The sequence below is a fragment of the Silene latifolia genome, chromosome 11 (genome assembly GCF_048544455.1).
Source record: "Silene latifolia isolate original U9 population chromosome 11, ASM4854445v1, whole genome shotgun sequence".
Lineage (NCBI taxonomy): Eukaryota > Viridiplantae > Streptophyta > Magnoliopsida > Caryophyllales > Caryophyllaceae > Silene > Silene latifolia.
The window spans coordinates 12,287,920-12,313,323 of NC_133536.1; the positions used below are offsets into that span (position 1 = coordinate 12,287,920).

General features: G+C 36.3%; 6 protein-coding genes and 3 long non-coding RNA genes across 9 annotated transcripts; 3 read left to right on the forward strand and 6 right to left on the reverse strand.

Moving 5' to 3' along the window:
• On the forward strand, positions 1–3,471 carry LOC141611073 (uncharacterized). Its single transcript, XR_012528492.1, has 3 exons — positions 1–131; positions 2,311–2,365; positions 3,386–3,471. It is a non-coding gene; the product is annotated as an uncharacterized LOC141611073 (long non-coding RNA).
• On the reverse strand, positions 2,864–4,151 carry LOC141611066 (putative GEM-like protein 8). The gene is made up of 3 exons (XM_074429476.1): positions 3,693–4,151; positions 3,354–3,583; positions 2,864–3,259 (listed from the first exon to the last, which is right to left on the reverse strand). The coding sequence occupies exons 1-3, from the start codon at positions 3,907–3,909 to the stop codon at positions 3,041–3,043; spliced, it is 666 nt and encodes a 221-aa protein (XP_074285577.1). The 5' UTR covers positions 3,910–4,151; the 3' UTR covers positions 2,864–3,040.
• LOC141611072 (uncharacterized) lies at positions 3,791–6,446 on the forward strand. Its single transcript, XR_012528491.1, has 4 exons — positions 3,791–3,872; positions 4,906–5,981; positions 6,084–6,230; positions 6,341–6,446. It is a non-coding gene; the product is annotated as an uncharacterized LOC141611072 (long non-coding RNA).
• Positions 5,826–7,316, reverse strand: LOC141611068 (putative GEM-like protein 8). Its single transcript, XM_074429478.1, has 3 exons — positions 6,667–7,316; positions 6,334–6,584; positions 5,826–6,203 (listed from the first exon to the last, which is right to left on the reverse strand). Exons 1-3 carry the CDS (start codon positions 6,857–6,859, stop codon positions 6,015–6,017), a joined length of 633 nt encoding a protein of 210 aa, XP_074285579.1. The 5' UTR covers positions 6,860–7,316; the 3' UTR covers positions 5,826–6,014.
• Positions 6,662–23,954, forward strand: LOC141611071 (uncharacterized). Its single transcript, XR_012528490.1, has 8 exons — positions 6,662–6,750; positions 11,382–11,472; positions 12,331–12,457; positions 12,560–12,706; positions 12,817–12,916; positions 13,109–13,228; positions 23,601–23,748; positions 23,851–23,954. It is a non-coding gene; the product is annotated as an uncharacterized LOC141611071 (long non-coding RNA).
• On the reverse strand, positions 9,121–10,728 carry LOC141611067 (putative GEM-like protein 8). The gene is made up of 3 exons (XM_074429477.1): positions 10,170–10,728; positions 9,830–10,059; positions 9,121–9,735 (listed from the first exon to the last, which is right to left on the reverse strand). Exons 1-3 carry the CDS (start codon positions 10,384–10,386, stop codon positions 9,517–9,519), a joined length of 666 nt encoding a protein of 221 aa, XP_074285578.1. The 5' UTR covers positions 10,387–10,728; the 3' UTR covers positions 9,121–9,516.
• LOC141611069 (putative GEM-like protein 8) lies at positions 12,302–13,684 on the reverse strand. Its single transcript, XM_074429480.1, has 3 exons — positions 13,145–13,684; positions 12,810–13,060; positions 12,302–12,679 (listed from the first exon to the last, which is right to left on the reverse strand). The coding sequence occupies exons 1-3, from the start codon at positions 13,335–13,337 to the stop codon at positions 12,491–12,493; spliced, it is 633 nt and encodes a 210-aa protein (XP_074285581.1). The 5' UTR covers positions 13,338–13,684; the 3' UTR covers positions 12,302–12,490.
• On the reverse strand, positions 19,364–22,569 carry LOC141611064 (putative GEM-like protein 8). The gene is made up of 3 exons (XM_074429475.1): positions 21,469–22,569; positions 21,106–21,335; positions 19,364–21,009 (listed from the first exon to the last, which is right to left on the reverse strand). Exons 1-3 carry the CDS (start codon positions 21,683–21,685, stop codon positions 20,791–20,793), a joined length of 666 nt encoding a protein of 221 aa, XP_074285576.1. The 5' UTR covers positions 21,686–22,569; the 3' UTR covers positions 19,364–20,790.
• On the reverse strand, positions 23,484–24,665 carry LOC141611070 (GEM-like protein 4). The gene is made up of 3 exons (XM_074429481.1): positions 24,413–24,665; positions 24,072–24,322; positions 23,484–23,970 (listed from the first exon to the last, which is right to left on the reverse strand). Exons 1-3 carry the CDS (start codon positions 24,603–24,605, stop codon positions 23,788–23,790), a joined length of 627 nt encoding a protein of 208 aa, XP_074285582.1. The 5' UTR covers positions 24,606–24,665; the 3' UTR covers positions 23,484–23,787.
• Positions 24,666–25,404: the final 739 nt, after the last annotated feature.

Consider the following 25,404-nt stretch of genomic DNA (forward strand, 5'->3'; position numbering starts at 1 on the left):
TGTCGGATACTTCTAACCAGAGTATCATAGTGAGTATTGACAGATTACAATAGTCCATGGAAAATTACATTATTACTACCTCAAGGTTGGCGATTCTTTGATCTACAAAGGAACGACCACTTAAGGCAAAGGTACGTTTTTTCTCATTTATTCTGTTTCATATAAGTTTGTCATGATTATTGATCTTTAATATAATCCTTTCATCCACCGTTCTCCCATTTTCACGATGAACATACAGTCATGTGAGAACGTTTGCAATCAAACCAGATACATTTTTCAACTTTTCATGTATGCATGCCGAACTAGAATAATATCGGAACAAGTTATATGTTGATAACTCGATATAGAATTTTTAAATGTTCTTTGCCTCTGTCTGCTCCGATCATTTCCGATAATATATACTCCGTATGATTGATCATTCATGACATGCCTCTACAAATGATGATTGTTAGTTGTTAATGATTATAAAGCTCTAGTTCCTGTACCGTCTTTTATATGAGTAAAGACATTGCAGGACTTTTGACGTGTTCTGCCTCCTGGAGTCCTGGCATGGATTTTGTTCATTCTTTATTTCCTGACAATATACTCCCTCCCTTTCAGTGGACCAAATTGATTGTGAATGATCAAATTGTTCATCAAGTTCATTCTTAAAATAGAAAGGACAACAATTGACTAAGACACCCTAAAATGAAATAGGACAACAAATGACCGGGACAGAGGGAGTATATACCAAAGAGAATTCATAGCTAAGTAAATAGAGTTTTATCACTTTTTTTTTTTCATGGTTGGCATTGATAAGGCAATTTTTTCTCTTTTACCACTAAAATATCTCTTAATTGACCAACCAAGTTGGACATAAATATAAACAAGGTGCACTCTTTAATATTAGTTGCCATATTGATGTGATGAAGAGATACATATCTACTTTTTAGATGCTTATCTTGATAAGTAGTGTTGCCTTTCAACTTTTTTTGAAGCTCATAACTTTTTTATTTCAGAAGGTCATACATAAGATACATTCATTGGTTTCTTAAAAAAAAAAAAAAAAAAAAAAAGAAACATTCATTGGTAAAACTACACAAGGTCTAGTGATTTTGTTTATTTGGAGCATCACATCTCAAAAAGATTATAGGAGATATCGGAATTTGAACTCGAAACTTTTAGTTAATCTTTTAGTGGTGTATTTTGTAGTATGTAAATAGATCATCTCAGCTAAAAGATCTAAATTGGTAGTCAGTTTTCAAAGAGTGATACCTATATACCCCTTTATTCAATGGATCTAAATAAAATTTATGCCATAGTACTATTAGGCGATAATTTATGATTTCAATAACTATTGCATAAGAACATCTTGAGACGACTTTTTTATATAGAAAAACACTAGCTAGTTTATTCTAGTACTTTGTGTTATGACTTTATGATGAATGAGCAAGCATTATGGGTGGTTGAAAATGATGCTTTACATATGGTTGATCACTTAATCCTGAGTTAATTAATGATACATACAAAGTTATTGTCAGTTGTGACTTAACTGCAAACAAAATGAAAAGAGACACAAACAGTGTGCTGCTAATTACTCCCTCGGTCAATTGTTCTCCTTTGGTTTTGACACAAAGACCAAGGAAAGAGGTTGAGGCCAATTACTAAATGACAAGTGGAACAAAAAGGTGTGAATGATCAAATTGCTCATCAAGTTCATTCTTAAAATAAAAAGGACAACAATTAACTGAGACACTCCAAAATAAAATAGGACAACAAATGAACGGGATAGAGGGAGTAACTAATTAAGTGAATACAGCTTATTTGCACTTTGTTTAATTATCCTTCTTTTGCAGTACTTTTCCCTTTTTATCTTCAAAAAAATTGCTTTTGTTAGTTTATTTTTACTTGTAAGATAAGAAAAAAAAAAAGATGTGAAATAAAAGCAGAAATGTGGTAATTTAGCTGTTATACAACAAAGTTTAGTGGTGATATAAAGAACATGCACAACATCACTTGATAATATTGCTAAGATCAGTTGACATCATATATGCTTAAACAAGTTTGACCAATAATGCACATGCAAGTGCATGCATGGGTTCCAATTAACCGAAGATGTCTTAGTCTAGTGGTTAAGATGGAGGTACCAGGTTCGACTATCCCCCTCTCCTCTATCGTAATGCGACTAAGTGTGCACGTGCGCGCTTTGTTAGACAAGAAAAAAAAATGCATGTGTTTCAATTATTAGTGTCTTTTATTCATTAACTGGATGTCCAACTTCATTGTTTGTTTTGTTGTTACTATAATAACACTTGAAATACTTGTAAGCAGTGGCGGAGTTATGACGCCGAAAATTGTAACGGGAACGAACGAGTAACACTATAAGGTAAACTAATTTTTTTTTTTTTAAATGTAACCAAAATTTTCGAAGTTTTCATTTTCCAACGAGGACGAGCGTTTCTGCTAACCCTCGTCGTTCCACCACTGCCCTTATGAAAAAGTTCAACTTAGAGGAGTAAATGTACTGTTATATTCATAACATTAAAATTTTCCATTTCCAATTTATCCAAAGACACACAATTCTTTATTTCTGATTTATGATGGAAAAAGCAAAACAATTCACTAAACTGGTTACTTAGCTTTTCATTTTATTGTGAAGTAGAGTCATTTAAGGCAGTTTTTGATTTAATTTTCATATTTGGTCATTCTTTGCATGACAATTGAGACAGTAGGGTAATGTTGTCGTAACATGTAAAACAGATTGAATGAGATAAAATTGATTGGTGTATGGGAGAGTTAACAAGAGTTGGTTTTCATAGATGTAAATGCTTCAATAATTTTGATGTTTGAACATTTGAAAAGATATAAGAAACTCATCAAGTATATAAAATGAATTATATAAGACATATTTCATACATACGATGTTATACATAAATTCATATTATACCCGCGCATTTTTATACAGGTTACACACTAGTACAATTATATATACACAAATACAAAAGCAAGTACTAATTTGAGACAATAGTTGCACTACTAAAGGAAAAATACTAATACTAATCTAGAGAAAAGTGTGAACATTTTGAATTGAAGGAAGTGAATCCAAGCTTTGAGAGACTACTACTTGTTGTAAACATTTGAATGCTTTGTTGTAATGAAGGAATCCCATGAACCAGAACTCGAACTCGTCTGTTGTTACTACTTGTACATACTTCTGTGTTGGCTTCTTCGTGTTCTCACTTCTAATCACTCCCTTCAGTTTCGTCAGTGGGATCACTATCTGCAATATTCGACATTTTCATGTTAATTTTAGAAATATAGGGCAGCTGACAGGCGATATTCTTGACTATAAAGAATAGTAATGAGAAATTTACCTTGTAATGAAACTGGAGTAGTTCTCCTGTAGAAGAGACGACTTTGGAAATTGGTCGATCACTGCAGAATGCAAGCTTAAGAGTCGAGATGAAGAGACGGCCTGGTATAGGACCCGCTGTGGTTGACAAACAACATCGAGAAGCCCTTAACAACTCCTCTTCTGTACTTACACTGAAGATTCGTCTGAACACTTTGTCGACGTTAGCTCCTATGCTCAGACTTCTTCTTACTGTCATATTCAAAAAAAATTACATACTGTGAGTTAAAATCATATGAATACATATCGCGACTAAAACAGTAAAATAATGAACAATAACTTATAAGAAAACAGAACATACCAAGCTTGTTCATTGAGCTAAGTACTGATTCCACTTTTTTGTGCTTTATAGTTAAACTCCTATCAACATTCTTATTGCCTGAAGGTACAGACAACAGTGTAATCGGTTGCAAATTACTTCCCTCATCATATTTGAATCTTGACAACCCGTTTCTTAAGACATCATCTCCTGCTATACTCGGTATAGTCCTTGACGTAAATGCCTCTATAACATTCATGTTTTTTTTTTTGCTTTCTACAAAGTGTTTGCTAAGTAATAGAATAGCCTAAAAATTGTGAGTATATGTTCGGTTTTTGGTGGTGTACTGATGAAGTATATTAAGGTGGATATATATAGGCAAGCAGGGAGGTTGAGTATATTCCAACCTTTTAGATGCACTCAGTCAAGAACAGATCAGCTGAGTCATTCAATGGGTCATCAACAAAAGCAAAAAAATACATTTCTTACTCAAGAAGTTGATCCCATGGTGGATATCTTTCTAAAACTGATCTCCGGAAAAAATATTTGTAAAGCGGGTTTTCTAACGTGTGCTCAAATGGTACATTTAAAGTCTTTAATACTATATAAATAAGAATATTTCATGAGAAATTCAAGTCTCGTCAACTTGTAGTTTATTATTAATCTGTACCCTAGGACCACACGTTAGAAAAACTGTGTCGAATATTATGCAACTGTTTTCCTTTAATCACCAGATTTTTGTCTGTGGTTGTTACTTGTTTGCATAAATATAACATAACTGTATATGAAAGATTGATGCTTTTTTGAGTCGGCAGTGTAACTTTCTGATGCTACCTTGCTTTTTTTACACTGAAATTAGTAAAAGATTCTGAAGACTTTTACTGCACTGATTGACCTAATATGGTAGTGGTTAAAGAAAGATATTACAGATATTTATAGTGAGTTGCTTTTGTAAGGTAATATCAATAACCGGCGATACTTGGGTTTGCCTGTAAGTATCGGACATGGATTTGTGTCAGAGTGTTATTTTACGTCTTTTATGTATATAATGCATCAAAGTGTCGTGTTGCATTCTACAAATGACATGCCACGAATATACGAGTGGGAGTATATCAGAATCTGTACTTGCTGGTATGCATATTAACAGTTTGTTTATCAGCTTGTATCACAGTTGCAGTTTTATCTTTATAAGTTTCCTGAGGTCATACCACAGGAACTGTAACAAAGCGTTAATATATCTTCGAATGTCTATCAGCTGTTCAACAGTAAGCCATTTCTGAACAAGTCGGCGAACGCATTCTATGAAGGCACGCCCTCAGCAGTAAACCATGGATCAATATTGACAGGTTACTGTTTTTTGTCCGTGTCTAATGATTTGATCATATCTGATACAGTAATCAGTAATGTATACCTGTAAAGTATGTAGTATGACTGTGTGAAGGCATTGTTGTAGGTCCTCCAACATGGGAACAAATCTATTTCTTCCTTGAATACTCCGTATCTTCTGACTGTTCAGTGTCGACATGTTACTTTGTTGCGTACTTAGATAACTGTAAAATTCTGATATTGACCACCAGGACCCTTATGCTGTTTGGGGACCCTTATGCTGTTTGGGACATGGTAAGTGTTATCAGAGTAGCAATAGTTCCTCCCTCACCTCTTTCCACCCTCTAGTACCAGCACTTATTACCGCGCTAATAGTCCAACCCCTCTTCACAGGCGAGCCTAAAAGTTAGGTTGATGATCTCTGAACATCAAAAAAGTTATCAAATGCCACTACGATATTAAGTAGTTAAGTTTTCTAACTCAATTCATTGTTATGAGAAATTAATCAGACTTATCTCCGTGCAATGAAATCTTTATGGCCTTCAACTGTTCTGTTTTACTTGTATTCTGTAATGCCAGACAATCGGAACAGCAGAAGCCGTACATAAGGAACCAAGTCCAAAAATACCTGTTCTGTAACATTTTGATGCACCATTTTTCCGGAATTAATCACTGATGATTCATCTTTTTATTATAAAATCCTGAACTTAATCAGTTATGCATTGATCATTTTCTCATCATTTTAATAATTTTGCTGAATCCAGGGATTTAAGGTATTAGCTTTTAACTCGAGTCAATTTCAAGTACTCTCTGCATTTCGACATTTTGTGCTACCCTTGAAATACTCCGTGCTGAAATTGAGCCCATACGGATAAAAGGCGAACAGGGTATACAGTTTGGACACAAGTGATACAGTGGAATATACAATTTACAGGACTAGCTAAAATTTACAAGTCTACAAGTAATTTAAAAAATCAAATCATAGCTAATCTTCCGAAAATCAAGGTAATTTGATCTCTTTGTATGCTAAGCTCTACATTAAGGTCGGCAAATCATGGTTTGTGAGAGAGCTTGCTGTAAGCATTTAACGATTTTCTTGGAATGCAGGACTCCTGTAAACCAGAAGTCAAAGTCGTCTGTCGTCACGATTTGCAGATACTTGTGTGAAGACTTTTTCATATTCTCACTTTGATTCAAACTTTTGATCTTCCCATGTGGGATCACTATCTGCAGGAATTAGAAACATCAAGTTAGGTACATATAATCATCATTATTACCAAGTTTCAATATGAATTTATAAGATTTAAAAGCACGAAAAACGATTGTAATATAATACATTGTAGTGTATGGTAATTACCTTGTAGTGGAATCTAAGAGATCCACCTCCATCAGGAGAGGAGACTTTAGCAACAGGCCTGTCACTGCAGAATGCAAGTTTGTGAGTTGAGATGAAAAGACGACCGGGTATTGGCCCAGCTGTTGTGTACAGGCTGCATTGACATGCTTTCAACAGCTGTTCTTCTTCTCTTATACTAAAGATCCTCCTGAACACCTTGTCGATTCCTCCTACTTTCATTATCTTCGCTCCTAACCCGAGCTTTCCCTTCACTGTATCATTCAGGAGTATATGTTATTAACATGGTATACAAAATGCAGGTTTTGAGAAAAATAAGGAAGAAATGCAACATACCAAGCTTATTCATTGTGCTGAGTACTGACTCGACTTTTCGATGGTTTAGCGTCAAAGATCCGTTCATATGAGACGATGGTCCAGGTAACAGTTTCAATCCAGCATTACTTTCTCTTGAAAAACCATTTCTTAGTACATGATCTCCAAGCATACTCTTCATGCTCCTTGATTTAAATGCCTCCGAAACATTCATTTTCGCTTATAGCTAGTTGCGATTCGTTACTTCACTTCTTGCCTAAGGAACAATTCTTGATGATGGTAGATTGATTATATCAGTGGTGTGTATATATATAAAGAAGCAGAAAGTTGGAGCATACAAGTTGGTGAACTTTAAGCCTTTTAAGTGCATATGTATTGAGTCGCTCATAGATCAGCTGAGTCATCCATGACTTATCAAAGAAAAAGAAGGCCAAACAGTCAAAAGTTTTCCTACAAACAAAGTCGATCACAAATAATAGAATAAGACTGTTTTATACCGTAAGATGATTTTTCATTGGTTAAACGCTGATTTATTACTATCAGAAAGTGTGTGTATATATAAAGAACCGGTTTCACACTGTAAGACGGTAAGTTTGATTTGCTTTCAATGATTTGTATGTTTAGAAAACTAAATAAATCTAGAAATGGGTAAAACTAATTGGAACAGTTTCTTGAATTTTCTATCAAATAACTTGAGTTGTGACGGATATACCCGTCACAAGGGAGACTTACTGCTATTGCCCTTAAGGAGGTTTCTGGGTTGGCAATGTAACTTTGTGATTTGGCATTTTTTTAGTATACCTGCCATGCATGTTGATGTGATGAGGAGATGCATATCAAACTTTTTAGATGCTTATCTAGATAAGTAGTGTTGCCTTTCATCTTTTTAATTTCACATGTTCATACAGAAGATGCATTCACTGGTAACACTACAAGGTCTAGTGATTATGCTTTTTGGGAGCATCACAACTCAAAACAATTATACGGGATATCAGAATTCGAACTCGAAACCTTTAATACTATATTTTCTAACTTGATGTATTTTGTAGTATGTAAATAGATCATCTCATCTAAAATATCTAAATTGATAGTCGGGTTTCAAAGTGTGATACCTAATTACCTATATACCCCTTTAGTTAATGGTTTCAAATAAAATTTACGCCATATTGCTCTAAGGTGGTTGTGTTACGATTTCAGTAATTATTGCATAAGACCGTTTTGTAGCATGAGACAACTCTGTCATTACTCTATAACGTAGTGTTATGACTTTGTGATGAATGAGGAAGCATTATGGGTGGATGAAAATGATGTTTAGCCATATGGTTGATCACTTATTCCTGAGTTAATAATTAAGGGAATACAGCTTATTTGCACTTTGTTTATCCTTAGCTTTTTTTTGCAGTACTTTTTTTCTTTTTATCTTCAAAATTGCTTTTGTTGGTTTATTTTTTTTTGAGGGAAATTTTGTTGGTTTATTTTTACTTAAATGATAAGAAAAAAACAAGTAAAATAAAGAAAAGCAAAAATGTGGTAAATTAGCTGTTATACAACAGCTTTTAGTGGTGATATAAAGAACATAGAGTACATAACATCACTTGATAATAACATTGCTAAGATCAGTTGACATCATAGTATATGTTTAAACAATTTTGACCAATAATGCACATGCAGCTGCATGCATGGATTCCAATTATTAGTATCTTTTATTCATCAACTGTATGTATGTGCATCTGAATATACATCGGATGTACTACCTCAGATTTATTTGTTTTTGAGCATATGTGTATTTTTTCTGAGCTTATGACCTCAAACTTTACTTGTTTTTGAGTATTTGTGTATTTTTTTTGAGTTTATTATAGTTTATAAGTTAGATTTTAATTTTTTTTCCGTCAAAACTTAAATTTACCTAGACTTATATGTAATGTTTTTGAGTTTTGTTGTCATTTTTTGAGTTTAATGTTTAAGTAAATGAACTCAGAAACTTTATTGTAAAACTCATAATTTTTAAAACAAAACTCAAAAACATTAATATAATGCTCAGAAATTATAAAATTGGTGGTAGTACGTCGGATGTATGGTCTACTTATTGATTTTGTTTTGTTGTTACTTTCATAACACTTGATTAATAATACCAGCAATGACAGAGTCAAAATTTACAGTTTGGGAGGGAAAATTATAGGGAAAATAAATTTAAAAAAATTTCAAAAATTTAACTAAATTTTCGAAGTTTTCATTTTCCAGTAGGGACGAGCACTTTTGCTAATCCCTACTTGCTCCACCATTATTGCCCTTAAGAAAAACTTCAACTTAGTGGAGTAAATGTACTGTTACATTTATAACACATAAAATTCTCCATTTCCAATTCATTCAAAGAAATGATTCTTTATTTCTGATTTATGATGGAAAAAGCAAAACGATTCACTAACCTGGTTGAATCGCGTTTCATATTATTGTGAAGTAGAAGTTATTTAATGCAGTTTTTGACGTAATTTACATATTTGGTTATTCTTTGCATGACAATTGAGACACTAGGGTTATGTTGTTGTCGTAACGTGTAAACGGATTGAATTAGATCAAATTGATTGGTGTATGTGAGATTGTGAGAGTTAGAGTTGGTTTTCATAGATGTAAATGTTTCAATAATTCTGATGTTTGAACATTTAATTTGGAAAGATGTAAGAAACTCATCAAAGTATATAAAATGAATTAATTATATGACATATATTTCATACATACGATGTTATTATACATAAACTCATATTATACCCATGCATTTTTACACGGGTTACATACTAGTATAATTATATATACACAAACTCAAAGCCAATTACTAATTTGATACAATAGTTGAACTACAAAAGAAATACTAATCTAGAGAAAAGTATGAACATTTTGAATTGAAGGAAGTGAATCCAAGCTTTGTGAGACTACTACTTGTTGTAAACATTTGAATGCTTTGTTGTAATGAAGGAAACCCATGAACCAGAACTCGAACTCGTCTGTCGTCACTACTTGTACATACTTCTGTGTTGGCTTCTTCGTGTTCTCGCTTCTAATCACCCCTTTCAGTTTCGCCAGTGGGATTACTATCTGCAATATTCGACATTTTCATGTTAATTTTAGAAATATAGGGCAGCTGACAGGCTATATTCTTGACTATAAAGAATAGTAATGAGAAATTTACCTTGTAATGAAACTGGAGTAGTTCTCCTATAGGAGAGACGACTTTGGAAATTGGTCGATCACTGCAGAATGCAAGCTTAAGAGTCGAGATGAAGAGACGGCCTGGTATAGGACCCGCTGTGGTTGACAAACAACATCGAGAAGCCCTTAACAACTCCTCTTCTGCTCTTACACTGAAGATTCGTCTGAACACTTTGTCGACCTTAGCTCCTATGCTCAGACTCCTTCTAACTGTCATATTCAAAAAAAAATTACATACTGTGAATTAAAATCATATGAATGCATATCGCGACTAAAACAGTAAAATAATGAACAATAACTTATAAGAAAACAGAACATACCAAGCTTGTTCATTGAGCTAAGTACTGATTCCACTTTTTTGTGCTTTATAGTTAAACTCCTATCAACATTATTATTGCCTGAGGGTACAGGCAACAGTGTAATCGGTTGCAAATTACTTCCCTCATCATATTTGAATCTTGACAACCCGTTTCTTAAGACATCATCTCCTGCTATACTCGGTATAGTCCTTGACATAAATGCCTCTATAACATTCATGTTTTTTTTTTGCTTTCTACAAAGTGTTTGCTAAGTAATAGAATAGCCTAAAAATTGTGAGTATATGTTCGGTTTTTGGTGGTGTACTGATGAAGTATATTAAGGTGGATATATATAGGCAAGCAGGGAGGTTGAGTATATTCCAACCTTTTAGATGCACTCAGTCAAGAACAGATCAGCTGAGTCATTCAATGGGTCATCAACAAAAGCAAAAAAATACATTTCTTACTCAAGAAGTTGATCCCATGGTGGATATCTTTCTAAAAGTGATCTCCGGAAAAAATATTTGTAAAGCGGGTTTTCTAACGTGTGCTCAGATGGTACATTTAAAGTCTTTAATACTATATAAATAAGAATATTTCATGAGAAATTCAAGTCTCGTCAACTTGTAGTTTATTGTTAATCTGTACCCTAGGACCACACGTTAGAAAAACTGTGTCGAATATTATGCAACTGTTTCCCTTTAATCACCAGATTTTTGTCTGTGGTTGTTACTTGTTTGCATAAATATAACATAACTGTATATGAAAGATTGATGCTTTTTTGAGTCGGCAGTGTAATTTTCTGATGCTACCTTGCTTTTTTTACACTGAAATTAGTAAAAGATTCTGAAGACTTTTACTGCACTGATTGACCTAATATGGTAGTGGTTAAAGAAAGATATTACGAATATTTATAGCGAGTTGCTTCTGTAAGGTAATATCAATAACCGACGTTACTTGGGTTTGCCTGTAAGTGTCGGACATGGATTCGTGTCAGAGTGTTATTTTACGTCTTTTACGTATATAATGCATCAAAGCGTCGTGTTGCATTCTACAAATGACATGCGACGAATATACGAATGGGAGTATATCAGAATCTGTACTTGCTGGTATGCATATTAACAGTTTGTTTATCAGCTTGTATCACAGTTGCAGTTTTATCTTTATAAGTTTCCTGAGGTCATACCACAGGAACTGTAACAAAGCGTTAATATATCTTCGAATGTCTATCAGCTGTTCAACAGTAAGCCATTTCTGAACAAGTCGGCGAACGCATTCTATGAAGGCACGCCCTCAGCAGTAAACCATGGATCAATATTGACAGGTTACTGTTTTTTGTCCGTGTCTAATGATTTGATCATATCTGATACAGTAATCAGTAATGTATACCTGTAAAGTATGTAGTATGACTGTGTGAAGGCATTGTTGTAGGTCCTCCAACATGGGAACAAATCTATTTCTTCCTTGAATACTCCGTATCTTCTGACTGTTCAGTGTCGACATGTTACTTTGTTGCGTACTTAGATAACTGTAAAATTCTGATATTGACCACCAGGACCCTTATGCTGTTTGGGGACCCTTATGCTGTTTGGGACATGGTAAGTGTTATCAGAGTAGCAATAGTTCCTCCCTCACCTCTTTCCACCCTCTAGTACCAGCACTTATTACCGCGCTAATAGTCCAACCCCTCTTCACAGGCGAGCCTAAAAGTTAGGTTGATGATCTCTGAACATCAAAAAAGTTATCAAATGCCACTACGATATTAAGTAGTTAAGTTTTCTAACTCAATTCATTGTTATGAGAAATTAATCAGACTTATCTCCGTGCAATGAAATCTTTATGGCCTTCAACTGTTCTGTTTTACTTGTATTCTGTAATGCCAGACAATCGGAACAGCAGAAGCCGTACATAAGGAACCAAGTCCAAAAATACCTGTTCTGTAACATTTTGATGCACCATTTTTCCGGAATTAATCACTGATGATTCATCTTTTTATTATAAAATCCTGAACTTAATCAGTTATGCATTGATCATTTTCTCATCATTTTAATAATTTTGCTGAATCCAGGGATTTAAGGTATTAGCTTTTAACTCGAGTCAATTTCAAGTACTCTCTGCATTTCGACATTTTGTGCTACCCTTGAAATACTCCGTGCTGAAATTGAGCCCATACGGATAAAAGGCGAACAGGGTATACAGTTTGGACACAAGTGATACAGTGGAATATACAATTTACAGGACTAGCTAAAATTTACAAGTCTACAAGTAATTTAAAAAATCAAATCATAGCTAATCTTCCGAAAATCAAGGTAATTTGATCTCTTTGTATGCTAAGCTCTACATTAAGGTCGGCAAATCATGGTTTGTGAGAGAGCTTGCTGTAAGCATTTAACGATTTTCTTGGAATGCAGGACTCCTGTAAACCAGAAGTCAAAGTCGTCTGTCGTCACGATTTGCAGATACTTGTGTGAAGACTTTTTCATATTCTCACTTTGATTCAAACTTTTGATCTTCCCATGTGGGATCACTATCTGCAGGAATTAGAAACATCAAGTTAGGTACATATAATCATCATTATTACCAAGTTTCAATATGAATTTATAAGATTTAAAAGCACGAAAAACGATTGTAATATAATACATTGTAGTGTATGGTAATTACCTTGTAGTGGAATCTAAGAGATCCACCTCCATCAGGAGAGGAGACTTTAGCAACAGGCCTGTCACTGCAGAATGCAAGTTTGTGAGTTGAGATGAAAAGACGACCGGGTATTGGCCCAGCTGTTGTGTACAGGCTGCATTGACATGCTTTCAACAGCTGTTCTTCTTCTCTTATACTAAAGATCCTCCTGAACACCTTGTCGATTCCTCCTACTTTCATTATCTTCGCTCCTAACCCGAGCTTTCCCTTCACTGTATCATTCAGGAGTATATGTTATTAACATGGTATACAAAATGCAGGTTTTGAGAAAAAATAAGGGAAGAAATGCAACATACCAAGCTTATTCATTGTGCTGAGTACTGACTCGACTTTTCGATGGTTTAGCGTCAAAGATCCGTTCATATGAGACGATGGTCCAGGTAACAGTTTCAATCCAGCATTACTTTCTCTTGAAAAACCATTTCTTAGTACATGATCTCCAAGCATACTCTTCATGCTCCTTGATTTAAATGCCTCCGAAACATTCATTTTCGCTTATAGCTAGTTGCGATTCGTTACTTCACTTCTTGCCTAAGGAACAATTCTTGATGATGGTAGATTGATTATATCAGTGGTGTGTATATATATAAAGAAGCAGAAAGTTGGAGCATACAAGTTGGTGAACTTTAAGCCTTTTAAGTGCATATGTATTGAGTCGCTCATAGATCAGCTGAGTCATCCATGACTTATCAAAGAAAAAGAAGGCCAAACAGTCAAAAGTTTTCCTACAAACAAAGTCGATCACAAATAATAGAATAAGACTGTTTTATACCGTAAGATGATTTTTCATTGGTTAAACGCTGATTTATTACTATCAGAAAGTGTGTGTATATATAAAGAACCAGTTTCACACTGTAAGACGGTAAGTTTGATTTGCTTTCAATGATTTGTATGTTTAGAAAACTAAATAAATCTAGAAATGGGTAAAACTAATTGGAACAGTTTCTTGAATTTTCTATCAAATAACTTGTGAGTTGTGACGGATATACCCGTCACAAGGGAGACTTACTGCTATTGCCCTTAAGGAGGTTTCTGGGTTGGCAATGTAACTTTGTGATTTGGCATTTTTTATTATAGCTGCCATGCATGTTGATGTGATGAGGAGATGCATATCAAACTTTTTAGATGCTTATCTAGATAAGTAGTGTTGCCTTTCATCTTTTTAATTTCACATTTTCATACATAAGATACATTCATTGGTAACACTACAAGGTCTAGTGATTATGCTTTTTGGGAGCATCACAACTCAAAACGATTATAGGGATATCAGAATTTGAACTCGAAACCTTTAATATGATATTTTCTAACTTGGTGTATTTTGTAGTATGTAAATAGGTCATCTTAGCTAAAACATCTAAATTGATAGTCAGGTTTCAAAATGTGATATCTAATTACCTATATACTAATATATACCCCTTTAGTTAATGGTTCCAAATAAAATTTACGCTATATTGCTCTGAGGTGATAATGTTACGATTTCAGTAATTATTGTGTAAGACCGTCTTGTAGCATGATACAACTCTCTCATTTATTCTATAACTTAGTGTTATGACTTTATGATGAATGAGCAAGCATTGTGGGTGGATGAAAATGATGCTTAACCATATGGTTGATCACTTATTCCTGAGTTAATAATTAAGGGAATACAGCTTATTTTGCATTTTGTTTATCCTTAGCTTTTTTTTTGCAGTACTTTTTTTCTTTTTATCTTCAAAATTGCTTTTGTTAGTTTATTTTTACTTAAATAGTTAAATGATAAGAAAAAAAAAAGTAAAAAGATAGAAGAAATGTGGTAAATTAGCTGTTATACAACAACTTTTAGTGGTGATATAAAGAACATATAAGACAATAGGTTTAGAGGAATGTGAATTGTATTATGTCAAATGAATGTTACAGTATATATAGTTGGCTATACCTATGTAATTAGGGAAGGAAGATTATACAATTATCCTATATGTAGTATACAAAACATTCTTACTGTTTATACAATTATATGGCACTAAAATTGATTGTATTGTGAAGATATTTATTGTGTAGGGGATATTGGAATATTTGCTGAGATATTGTTAACACGCCCCCTCAAGTTGGACGTTCTGGGGATAAGGCCAAGCTTGTCGCGGAGCTCATGAAACTGGTGTTTGTGTAGTGGCTTGGTGAGGATGTCTGCTAGTTGATCTTTGCTGGCAATGTGAGAGATGCGTATTTGACCGAGCTGTAGTTGTTGCTTGACGTAGTGGAAGGAGATGGCCATGTGCTTCATTCGCGAGTGAAAAACCGGATTTTTGGCATAGAGCGTGGCTGAAATGTTATCACAAAAGATAGCCGGAGGTTTGATGACATGGATGTTGAGTTCGGATAGGAGGTTGCGGAGCCATAAGGTTTCGGTGGTGACGGAAGCAATAGCTCGAAATTCAGCTTCTGTCGTAGATAGAGCAATGCCCTTTTGTTTCTTGGAGGACCAAGCAATGGGATTGCGCCCGAGATAGGTGATATAGCCGGTGGTGGACAGATAATTATCTTTGTCACCGCCGAAATCTGCATCACAGTATGCATGAAGACAGAGAGGAGTGTCCTTGTAGAGTTGAATGCCGTGGTTCGGGGTACCTTGAAGATATCGGAGAAGGCGTTTGAGTGCCGTCCAGTGGGTCAATGTGGGATGATGGAGGAATTGGGCCAATCTGTTGACTGAGAAAGCGATGTCTGGCCGGGTAAGAGATAGGTATTGGAGACTCCCAACAATGGCCCGATAGTCGGACTGCGCATGAATGGGGTGTTGGTCTTCCCGAATTAATGGTGGTGACGTAGCCATAGGTGTTGTGTTTGGTTTGGCATCGGCCATTTTGTATTTGGTAAGGAGGTCTTGAATATATTTGGATTGACTCAGGTGAAGGCCTAGGGCATTCGGGGTTACCTCGATGCCTAGAAAATAGGATAAGGGGCCAAGGTCCTTCAATGAGAATCTAGCAGAAAGTTTGGCGATAAAGGTTTGTAGATGCGATGAGTTAGGTCCGGTAATAATTATGTCATCGACATAGATAAGCATGTAGATGGTGAGGGTGGGTTTTTGTAGAATAAAAAGTGACGGGTCAGAGATAGATTGACTGAAGCCAACAGTGATGAGGTAGGACTTAAGCTCGGTGTACCAAGCTCGAGGAGCTTGCTTAAGGCCGTAGATTGCTTTATTTAATTTGCAGACGTAGTCGGGATGAGTTTGATTAATAAATCCGGGTGGTTGACTCATAAAAACTTTGTCAGTGAGGTTGCCTTGTAAGAACGCGTTGTTGACATCAAGTTGCCGGAGGGACCAATTTTTAATAACAGCTAGGGAGAGGATTAGACGAACAGTAGTGGGTTTTATCACGGGACTGAAGGTTTCCGTGTAGTCAATACCGGGTCGTTGATGGAAGCCTTTGGCAACAAGGCGTGCCTTATGTTGTTTTAGGGATCCATCGGGATTGAATTTGTTTCGAAATACCCATTTGCAACCAACAATATTGTGAGCTGTTGATCGTGGGACTAAGGTCCAAGTAAGATTACGGGTGAGAGCATCGTACTCATCCTGCATGGCTTGGCGCCAATGTGGAAGAACGAGAGCTTGTTTAATGGTGTTGGGAAGGTCGGTTGGAAGCGAAGTTTTAAGAGCGAGTTTAGCATATTTAGGATTGGGTCGACGAATGTTATTGTCTAGTCGAGTTGTTATGGTTTTAGTTGGTTGAGGTGGTTTGGGACGGGGTGTGCTAGGGGTAAGGGTAGTGTTGGACGTCGTGTGGGTGGTGGGAGGGGGTTCGATGGGGGTGGTAGTCGGGGAGGGAGTGGGAATAGTGGGTGAAGTGGAGGGCGTTGAGGTAGGATCGACGTGAGGTGGAGTGGTAGTGGGGGGACGTCGAGAGTAGACTTGAGTGATAGGTGGGCGAGAGGGAGGTGGCTGGGGTTGTGTGGAGGAGGTTACGGAGGGGGTGTATGCAGCGGGAGGGAGGATGTGGAGGGAAAATGTGGTCCATTCGTCAGTTGTGGGAGATGGTAGGGTGGTGTTCAATGGGTTTTCGAAGGGATAGATATCGTCATAAAACTTGACGTGACGAGAGGTGTATATACGATGAGTCTTTGGATCAAGACAATGAAAGGCACTTTGTGTGGTTGAGTAACCAATGAAAACACAAGGAATAGAGCGGTCTTCTAATTTGTGTTTGGTGTAGGGTCTTAGCCATGGATAGCATAGACAACCAAAGTTATGGAGGTTGGTATAGTCGGGTTGCTTATTGTGAAGTATAGAATATGGTGATTTACCGTTTAGTGACCGAGTGGGTAGTCGATTTATGAGATAAGTAGCGGTGCTAAAGGCAAATGGCCAATATTTGGTAGGTAGGTGCGCGTGTCTAAGAAGGGCAAGGCCCGTTTCGACTATATGACGGTGTCGTCTTTCGGCATACCCGTTGTGTTCGGGGGTATGCGGAGGAGAGGTTGAGTGAGAAATTCCGTCATTTAAAAGTGTGGTATTTAATTTAACATATTCGCCGCCATTGTCGGAAAAGAAATGTATGATTGGTTTATTAAAATATTTTTCGACAACGGCTTTAAACTGAATAAAAACTTGATTGGTTTCGGATTTTCGTTTTAGTGGATACATCCAAATGTATTTAATGAAGTGGTCAACGAAGATGACATAATATTTATAATTGTCAAACGAGGGTACTGGACTCGTCCAAAGGTCCGAAAACAGTAGTTGGAGCGAGTCAGTAGTGCGAAAGGAGGACTGCGAGAATGGCAATTTCTTGCTTTTGGTTATGTTGCACGCTTGACAGTGGTTAAAATCATGAATGGAAAATTGCAAATTTTTATTAATTGATTTCATTACATCATACGAGGGGTATCCTAGTCTATGATGCAACGACAGTGGAGCGGGTCCTTTGGTTGTAGAATAGGCGCGCGGTTTCGGAGGACTCCACTCGTAAATTCCGTCTCTAACTTGGCCCTGTAGGAGCGTGGTTCCCGTCGCCATCGCCTTAACAAAAAAACGATCATGTGAGAAAAGAACATAAGCTTTATTGTCTCGACAAAGTTGCGATATCGATATTATATTACGTGCTATTTTCGGAACATGAAGAACATTGAATAAATTAATACCATTTATTTTAACAGTACCTGTGTTAGCAATTGGGAGGCCGGAACCATCGCCTATAAGGAGCTCATCGAGACCGGAATATGGTGAATGAAAGGCTAGTGTGTCAAGGTCGTGGGTTACGTGGTGACTCGCACCACTGTCTAGTAGGTAGTTAGGGTTGAGAGCCGAGGGACCTGCTGTCATACCCACGGCGTGGGCTTGTGGTTGGGGTTGATGGTGGCGGTTTGGTGGTGGTGCAGGAAAAACGATGCTAGGGTAGAGCTTGCGAAAATAGGGGCAGTTAGCGATGACGTGCCCGGTTTCACGACACCATTGACACCGTCCTTTGAAGGGACGAGGGTTGGCTTGGTTGTAGGTGGCGGCAGTGGGGTTAGATTGGTTGTTGTAGGTGGTTGATGGTTTGTAGTGGTGACGAGGGGTGTTGTAGTTTTTGTACGACGCATTGGCAGAGGGTTGAAAGTGATTGGTGGGTGGGTTGTGTTGGAGGATCATTTCCTGTTGAAGGAGTTTTTCATGGAGCGCCTCGAAAGAGATTGGTGTATCGCGGGCTCGGACTTGGTCTATGACAGATTTATATAATTCGTAATCAAGGCCATTAAGGACTCTTGAAATTACGTCCTCGGGATCGAGTATTTTACCCAAAAGGGCAAGTTGATCCACGCAAGCTTTTATCGAGTGAATATACTCGGTAATGGTTTGATCCGTGGTTTTAGAAATCGAATCAAATTTGGTTTTAATTTGTTGTATGTGAATACGCGATGGATTAGCATACGTTTGGGCAAGTATATCCCATGCTTCCTTCGCTGTTTTAGCCCTAACGATTAAGGTTTGAAGGGCAGCGGTTATGGTACCCATAAGGGCACCGAGGATGAGTCCATCTTGTTTTAACCAAGACATATAAGCGGGGTTGGGTACCTCTTGTTTGGCGGCATCGAGGGTGGTGGCAGCAGGTATAGGTTGGCTGCCATCGATGAAGCCTAAAAGGCTAAGACCAAACAAGATGTTGGTTAATTGAAACCTCCATGTCGTGTAGTTTAGAGGGTTCAATTTCACGACATGGTTAAGGTTGGGTGCCGTGAGAGGGTGAGCAGCGTCGTGGGGGTTGGTAATGGTGGAGTCGTGTTGGTTGTTTGTCATGGCGGCAGTTGGGTAGGTGTGGTGTTTGGAGCGTTTGAAGCTGTTGCGTTTGGGTCGAAGAGGGTTGGATCGTTGTAGGCTCGAAGATACCATATAAGACAATAAGTTTAGAGGAATGTGAATTGTATTATGTCAAATGAATGTTACAGTATATATAGTTGGCTATACCTATGTAATTAGGGAAGGAAGATTATACAATTATCCTATATGTAGTATACAAAACATTCTTACTGTTTATACAATTATATGGCACTAAAATTGATTGTATTGTGAAGATATTTATTGTGTAGGGGATATTGGAATATTTGCTGAGATATTGTTAACAGAACATACATAACATCACTTGATAATAACATTGCTAAGATCAGTTGACATCATAGTTTATGCTTAAACAAGTTTGACCAATAATGCACTTGCAGCTGCATACATGGATTCCAATTATTAGTGTCTTTTATTCATCAACTGTATGTATGTGCATCTCCACTTTGTTTTGTTGTTACTTTCATAACACTTGATTAATAATACCCTTAAGCAAAGACAGAGTCAAGATTTACAATACAACAACAACAACATCAGAGCCTTAATCCCAAAATGATTTGGGGTTTGCTGACATGAATCATTCTTTAGAACCGTCCATGGGTGAACGCACACGGCACACCTCAAAAATGCGAATAGAAAAGGGAAAATGAAAAACAAAAGGGAGAGCGAAAATGTAATGGAAAATCAAGGTAAACTTAGAGGTTTTAAAATCGAATTCCGGATTTCTTTTATAAAAACTAAAAATTTAAATCGAGAGAAAAGATTAAAACGATTTTGAAAACCGAAATAGAGTTAAGGATTCGGAATGCCTTAAAAGTAAACCAAGTAAAATATATAAGAAAGTGGTTGGTAAAAAAGGAGAGAAGAACAAATAATTTAAGATTTTTAAATTAAATAAAAACACTAAATATGTCAAAAAAAAACATCAAATATTCTCTCCATTGTGCCCTCTCCATCACTATACTCTCCTCAAGCCCCAAAAAAATTATAATGAAAATAAATTTGAAAAAAATTCAAAAATTTAACTAAATTTTCAAAGTTTTCATTTTCCAGTTGCCCTTAAGAAAAACTTCAACTTAGTGGAATAAATGTACTGTTACATTTATAACACATAAAATTCTCCATTTCCAATTCATTCAAAGAAATGATTCTTTATTTCTGATTTATGATGGAAAAAGCGGAACGATTCACTAACCTGGTTGAATTGCGTTTTATATTATTGTGAAGTAGAAGTTATTTAATGCAGTTTTCGACGTACTTTGGTTATGACAATTGAGACACTAGGGTTATGTTGTTGTTGTCGTAACATGTAAACGGATTTAATTAGATAAAATTGATTGGTGTATGTGAGATTGTGAGAGTTAGAGGGTTTTCATAGATGTAAATGTTTCAATAATTCTGATGTTTGAACATTTAATTTGGAAAATTGTAAGAAACTCATCAAAGTATATAAAATGAAGTTGAATTGATTATGACATGTATTTCATACATACGATGTTATTATACATAAACTCATATTATACCCATGCATTTTTACACGAGTTACACACTAGTATAATTATATATGCACAAATACTAAGGCAATTACTAATTTGATACAATAGTTGCACTACTAAAGGAATAATATACTAATACTAATCTAGTCTAGAGAAAAGTATGAACATTTTGAATTGAAGGAAGTGAATCCAAGCTTTGAGAGACTACTACTTGTTGTAAACATTTGAATGCTTTGTTGTAATGAAGGAAACCCATGAACCAGAACTCGAACTTGTCTGTCGTCACTACTTGTAGATACTTCTGTGTTGGCTTCTTCGTGTTCTCGCTTCTAATTGCTCCCTTCAGTTTCGCCAGTGGGATCACTATCTGCAATATTGGACATTTCATGTTAGTTTTAGAAATACAGGGCAGGTGACAGGCGATATTCTTGATTTTCTCGACAATAGGATAGCGAAAAATTACCTTGTAATGAAATTGGAGTAATTCTCCTGTAGGAGAGACGACTTTAGCAATGGCTCGGTCACTGCAGAATGCAAGCTTAAGTGTTGAGATGAAGAGACGACCTGGTATAGGACCTGCTGTGGTTGACAAACAACATCGGGAAGCCCTTAACAACTTCTCTTCTTCTCTTACACTGAAGATTCGTCTGAACACTTTGTCGACTGTAGCTCCTATGCTCAGACTTCTTCTTACTGTCATATTCAAAGAATTACACATACTTACGAGTTAAAATTATACGAGTACAGAGCATATATCATTATATCGCGACTAAAACAGAAAAATAATGAACTAAGGAGTATTAACTTATAAGAAAACAGAACATACCAAGCTTGGTCATTGTGCTAAGTACTGAATCCACTTTTTTGTGCTTTATAGTTAAACTCCGGTCCACATTATTATTGCCTGAAGGTACAGGCAACAGTGTAATCGGCTGCAAATTACTTGCCTCATCGTATTTGAATCTTGACAACCCGTTTCTTAAGGGATCATCTTGTACTATACTCGGTATATTCCTTGACGCAAGTGCCTCTATAACATTCATGTTTTTTTTTCTTTCTACAAAGTGTTTGCTAAATTATTCGGAATAGCCTAAAAATGTGAGTATATGTTGGGTTTTTGGTGGTGTATTGATGAAGTATGTTAAGGTGGGTATATATAGGCAGAAAGGGAGGTTGAAGAATTTCCAACCTTTTAGATGCACTCAGTCAATCACAGATCAGCTGAGTCATTCAATGGGCCAGCAAAAGCAAAAAAAAAAAAAATACATTTCTTACTCAAGAAGTTGATCCCGTGTAGGATTTCTTTCTAAAAGTGATATCGGAAAAAAAATATTTGTAAAACGGTTTTTCTAATGTGTGCCCAAATGGCCAGATTACACATTTAAGTCTTTAATTAGTAGACTATACAAAGAAAGATTCACAAAGGAGTAGTTTATTGATCTATACCCTAGCCCCTAGGGCCACACGTTAGAAAAACTGCTTGTCGAATAAAATATGTAACTGTTTCCCTTTAGCAACCAGATTTTTGTGAGTGGTTGTTACTTGTTTACATAAATATAACATACAGTAACTGTATATGAAAGATTGATGCTTTTTTTGAGTCGGCAGTGTAACTTTCTGATGCTACCTTGCTTTTTTTATACTGAAATTAGTAAAAGATTCTGGAGCCTTTTACTGCACTGATTGACCTAATCTGGTAATGGTTAAAGAAAGATATTACAGATATTTATAGTAACTTGCTTTTCTTAGGTAATATCAGTAGCCCACGTTACTTGGGTTTGCCTGCAAGTATCGGACATGGATTCGTGTCAGTGTTATTTTATGTCTTTACGTGTATAATGCATCAAAGTGTCGTGTTGCGTCCGACAAATGACATGCCAAGTACACGAGCGGGAGTAAGCCGAGTAACATGGTTATTATTGTTAATATGAAGGTGGCAGCACCGCGTAGATCAGAATCTGTTCTTGCTGGTATATGTATATTAACAGTTTGTTTATCAAAGTTTCAGTTTTAGCTTGATTGGTTTCCTAAGGTCATAACCACAGGAACTGTAACAAGTCGGCACTTGCATTCTAGGAAGGTGCCCTCAACAGTAAACCAAGTTTCAATATATTACAGAGTACTTTTTTTTCCGTGTAACGATTTGATCATATCTGATACAGTGATGTATACCTGTAAAGTATGTAGTATGACTGTGTGAAGGCACCTTTAGCAAAAATGGTAGTTGTCGGTCCTGCAACATGGGAACAAATCTGTTACTTCCTGCTGATTACTCCGTATCTTCTAACTGTTCAGTGTCGACATATTACTTTGTTGGCCACTTGGATAACTGTTTCAATTCTGACATTGAGCACCAGGACCCTTACACTGGTTTGGGACATGGTAATTGTTATCAGGGTAGTAATAGTTCCCCCGTCACCTCTTTCCACCCTCTACTACCATCACTTATTACCGTGCTAATAGTTGGCCCCATCACAAGCGAGCCCTAAAAGTTAGGTCGATGATCTCTGAACATCGGAAATTTTGATCAAATGCTAACCTATAAGTAGTTAGGTTTTCTAACTTATCATTGTTATGAGAAATTAATCAGACTTTCTAGCTGCAGTGAACTCTTTATGGCATTCAACTGTTCAGTTTTACTTGTATTCTGTAATGCGCTAATGCCAGATCATCAGAACAGTAAAAACCTCATAAGGAACCATGTCTGAAAATTTTTATTTTACCGGAATCTATCACTGATGTATTCATCTTAGTACAGAATTCGGAACTTAACCACTTATGCATTGATCATTTTATCCTCATTTTAATCATTTTTCTGAGGACAACAACTGAATCCATGGATTTAAGGTATTAACGTTTAACTCGAGTCAATTTCAGGTACTTTCTGCATTTTGACATTTTGCGCTACCATTTTGTGCTACCCTTTAAATACTCCGTGCTGACATTGAGCCCTTACAGACAAAAGGCGGAAAGGATATAGTGTTTTGACAGAAAGTGATTCTGCATTGCTGAAATTTGCGAGTGGAATATACATTTTACAGGATTAATCGAGATTTACAAGTCTACAAGTAAAATAAAAAATCATGGCTAATCTTGTGAAATTAAGGTACTTTGATTTCTTTGTATGCTAAACTCGAGGTTGAGGTCAGCAAATCATGGTTTGTGACAGAGCTTGCTGTAAGCTTTTGACGATTTTCTTGGAACGCAGGAGTCCGGTGAACCAGAAGTCAAAGTCGTCTGTTGTCACGACATGCAAATACTTATGTGAAGGCTTCTTCATGTTCTCAGTTTGATTCAAACTTTTGATCTTCCCATGTGGGATTACTATCTGCAGGAATTAGAAACATCATGTTAAGTACATATATTCACAATTTATAAGATTTGTAAACACGAAAAACAAATATAATTAATCCAGTGTATGGTAATTACCTTGTAGTGGAATCTAAGAGATCCACCTCCATCTGGAGAGGAGACTTTAGCAACAGGCCTGTCACTGCAGAATGCAAGTTTGTGAGTTGAGATGAAAAGACGACCGGGTATTGGCCCAGCTGTTGTGTACAAACTGCATTGACATGCTTTCAACAGCTGTTCTCCTTCTCTTATACTAAAGATTCTCCTGAACACCTTGTCGATTCCTCCTACTTGCAATATCTTCGCTCCTAACCCGAGCTTTCCCTTCACTGTATCATTCATGAATATGTTTTATTACACTGATACATAAGAAAAACATGTTATACAGAATGCATGGGAGCAGAAGAATTGTTACATACCAAGTTTATTCATTGTGCTGAGTACTGACTCGAGTTTGCGATGCTTTAAGGTCAAAGATCTGTTTATTTGAGATGATGGTCCAGGTAACAGTTTCAAACTTGCATTACTTTCTCTTGAAAATCCATTTCTAAGTACATGATCTCCAAGCATACTCTTCATGCTCCTTGATTTAAATGCCTCAGAAACATTCATTTTCGCTTAGCTGGTTGCGCTTCGTTTCTTCACTTCTTGCCTAAGAAATTCTCAATGCATGAAAAAGGAGGTATATTATGGAGTGTATATATATACATTATATAAAAGCAGCAGAAAGTTGGAGCATACAAGTTGGTGAACTTTAAGGCTTTTAAGTGCATGTGTATTGAGTCACTCATAGATCAGCTTACTCACCCATGAGGCCATGACCCATCAAAGAAAAAGAAGGCCACCAGTCAAAAGACTGTCCTACAAATAAAGTCGATCACAAATATAGAATAAGACCGTTTTATATTGTGAGACGATTTTTTGTTGGTTAAACATTATAAGACGGTTTTATACAATGATTATTGTATTACATGCTATTGGTTTGCTGTCAATGTGTATCTTTAGAAAACTAAAGAAATCTAGAAATGTGTAAACTAAAGGGAACAGTTTCTGCTTTTTCTATCAATTATTTTCCTTTTTTATAAAATAGCTTTAAACAGGATGAGATACAGTAGGGTCAGTATATGTATATTCAACTGTCAGAAAGGAGGTTTCTGAGTTGGCAATGTAACTTTGTGATGCCACCTTATGTAAGTAGCACTATCACACCGAAAGCGGTTTCCAAAAGGCTTTCACTGTGTCTACTAACCTTATCTGGTTGCATTCTGAACACTTCTGCAGTTCTGCTAAGTAATGTCTTTCTGTTGTTGTTTTGAATTGAGATAAGTCTGGAAGAGTCATAGCAGTACATTAATACCGACATCAAACATGTTTCGGATCCTGATGCATTTTACTGAAACCTTGGCATGTT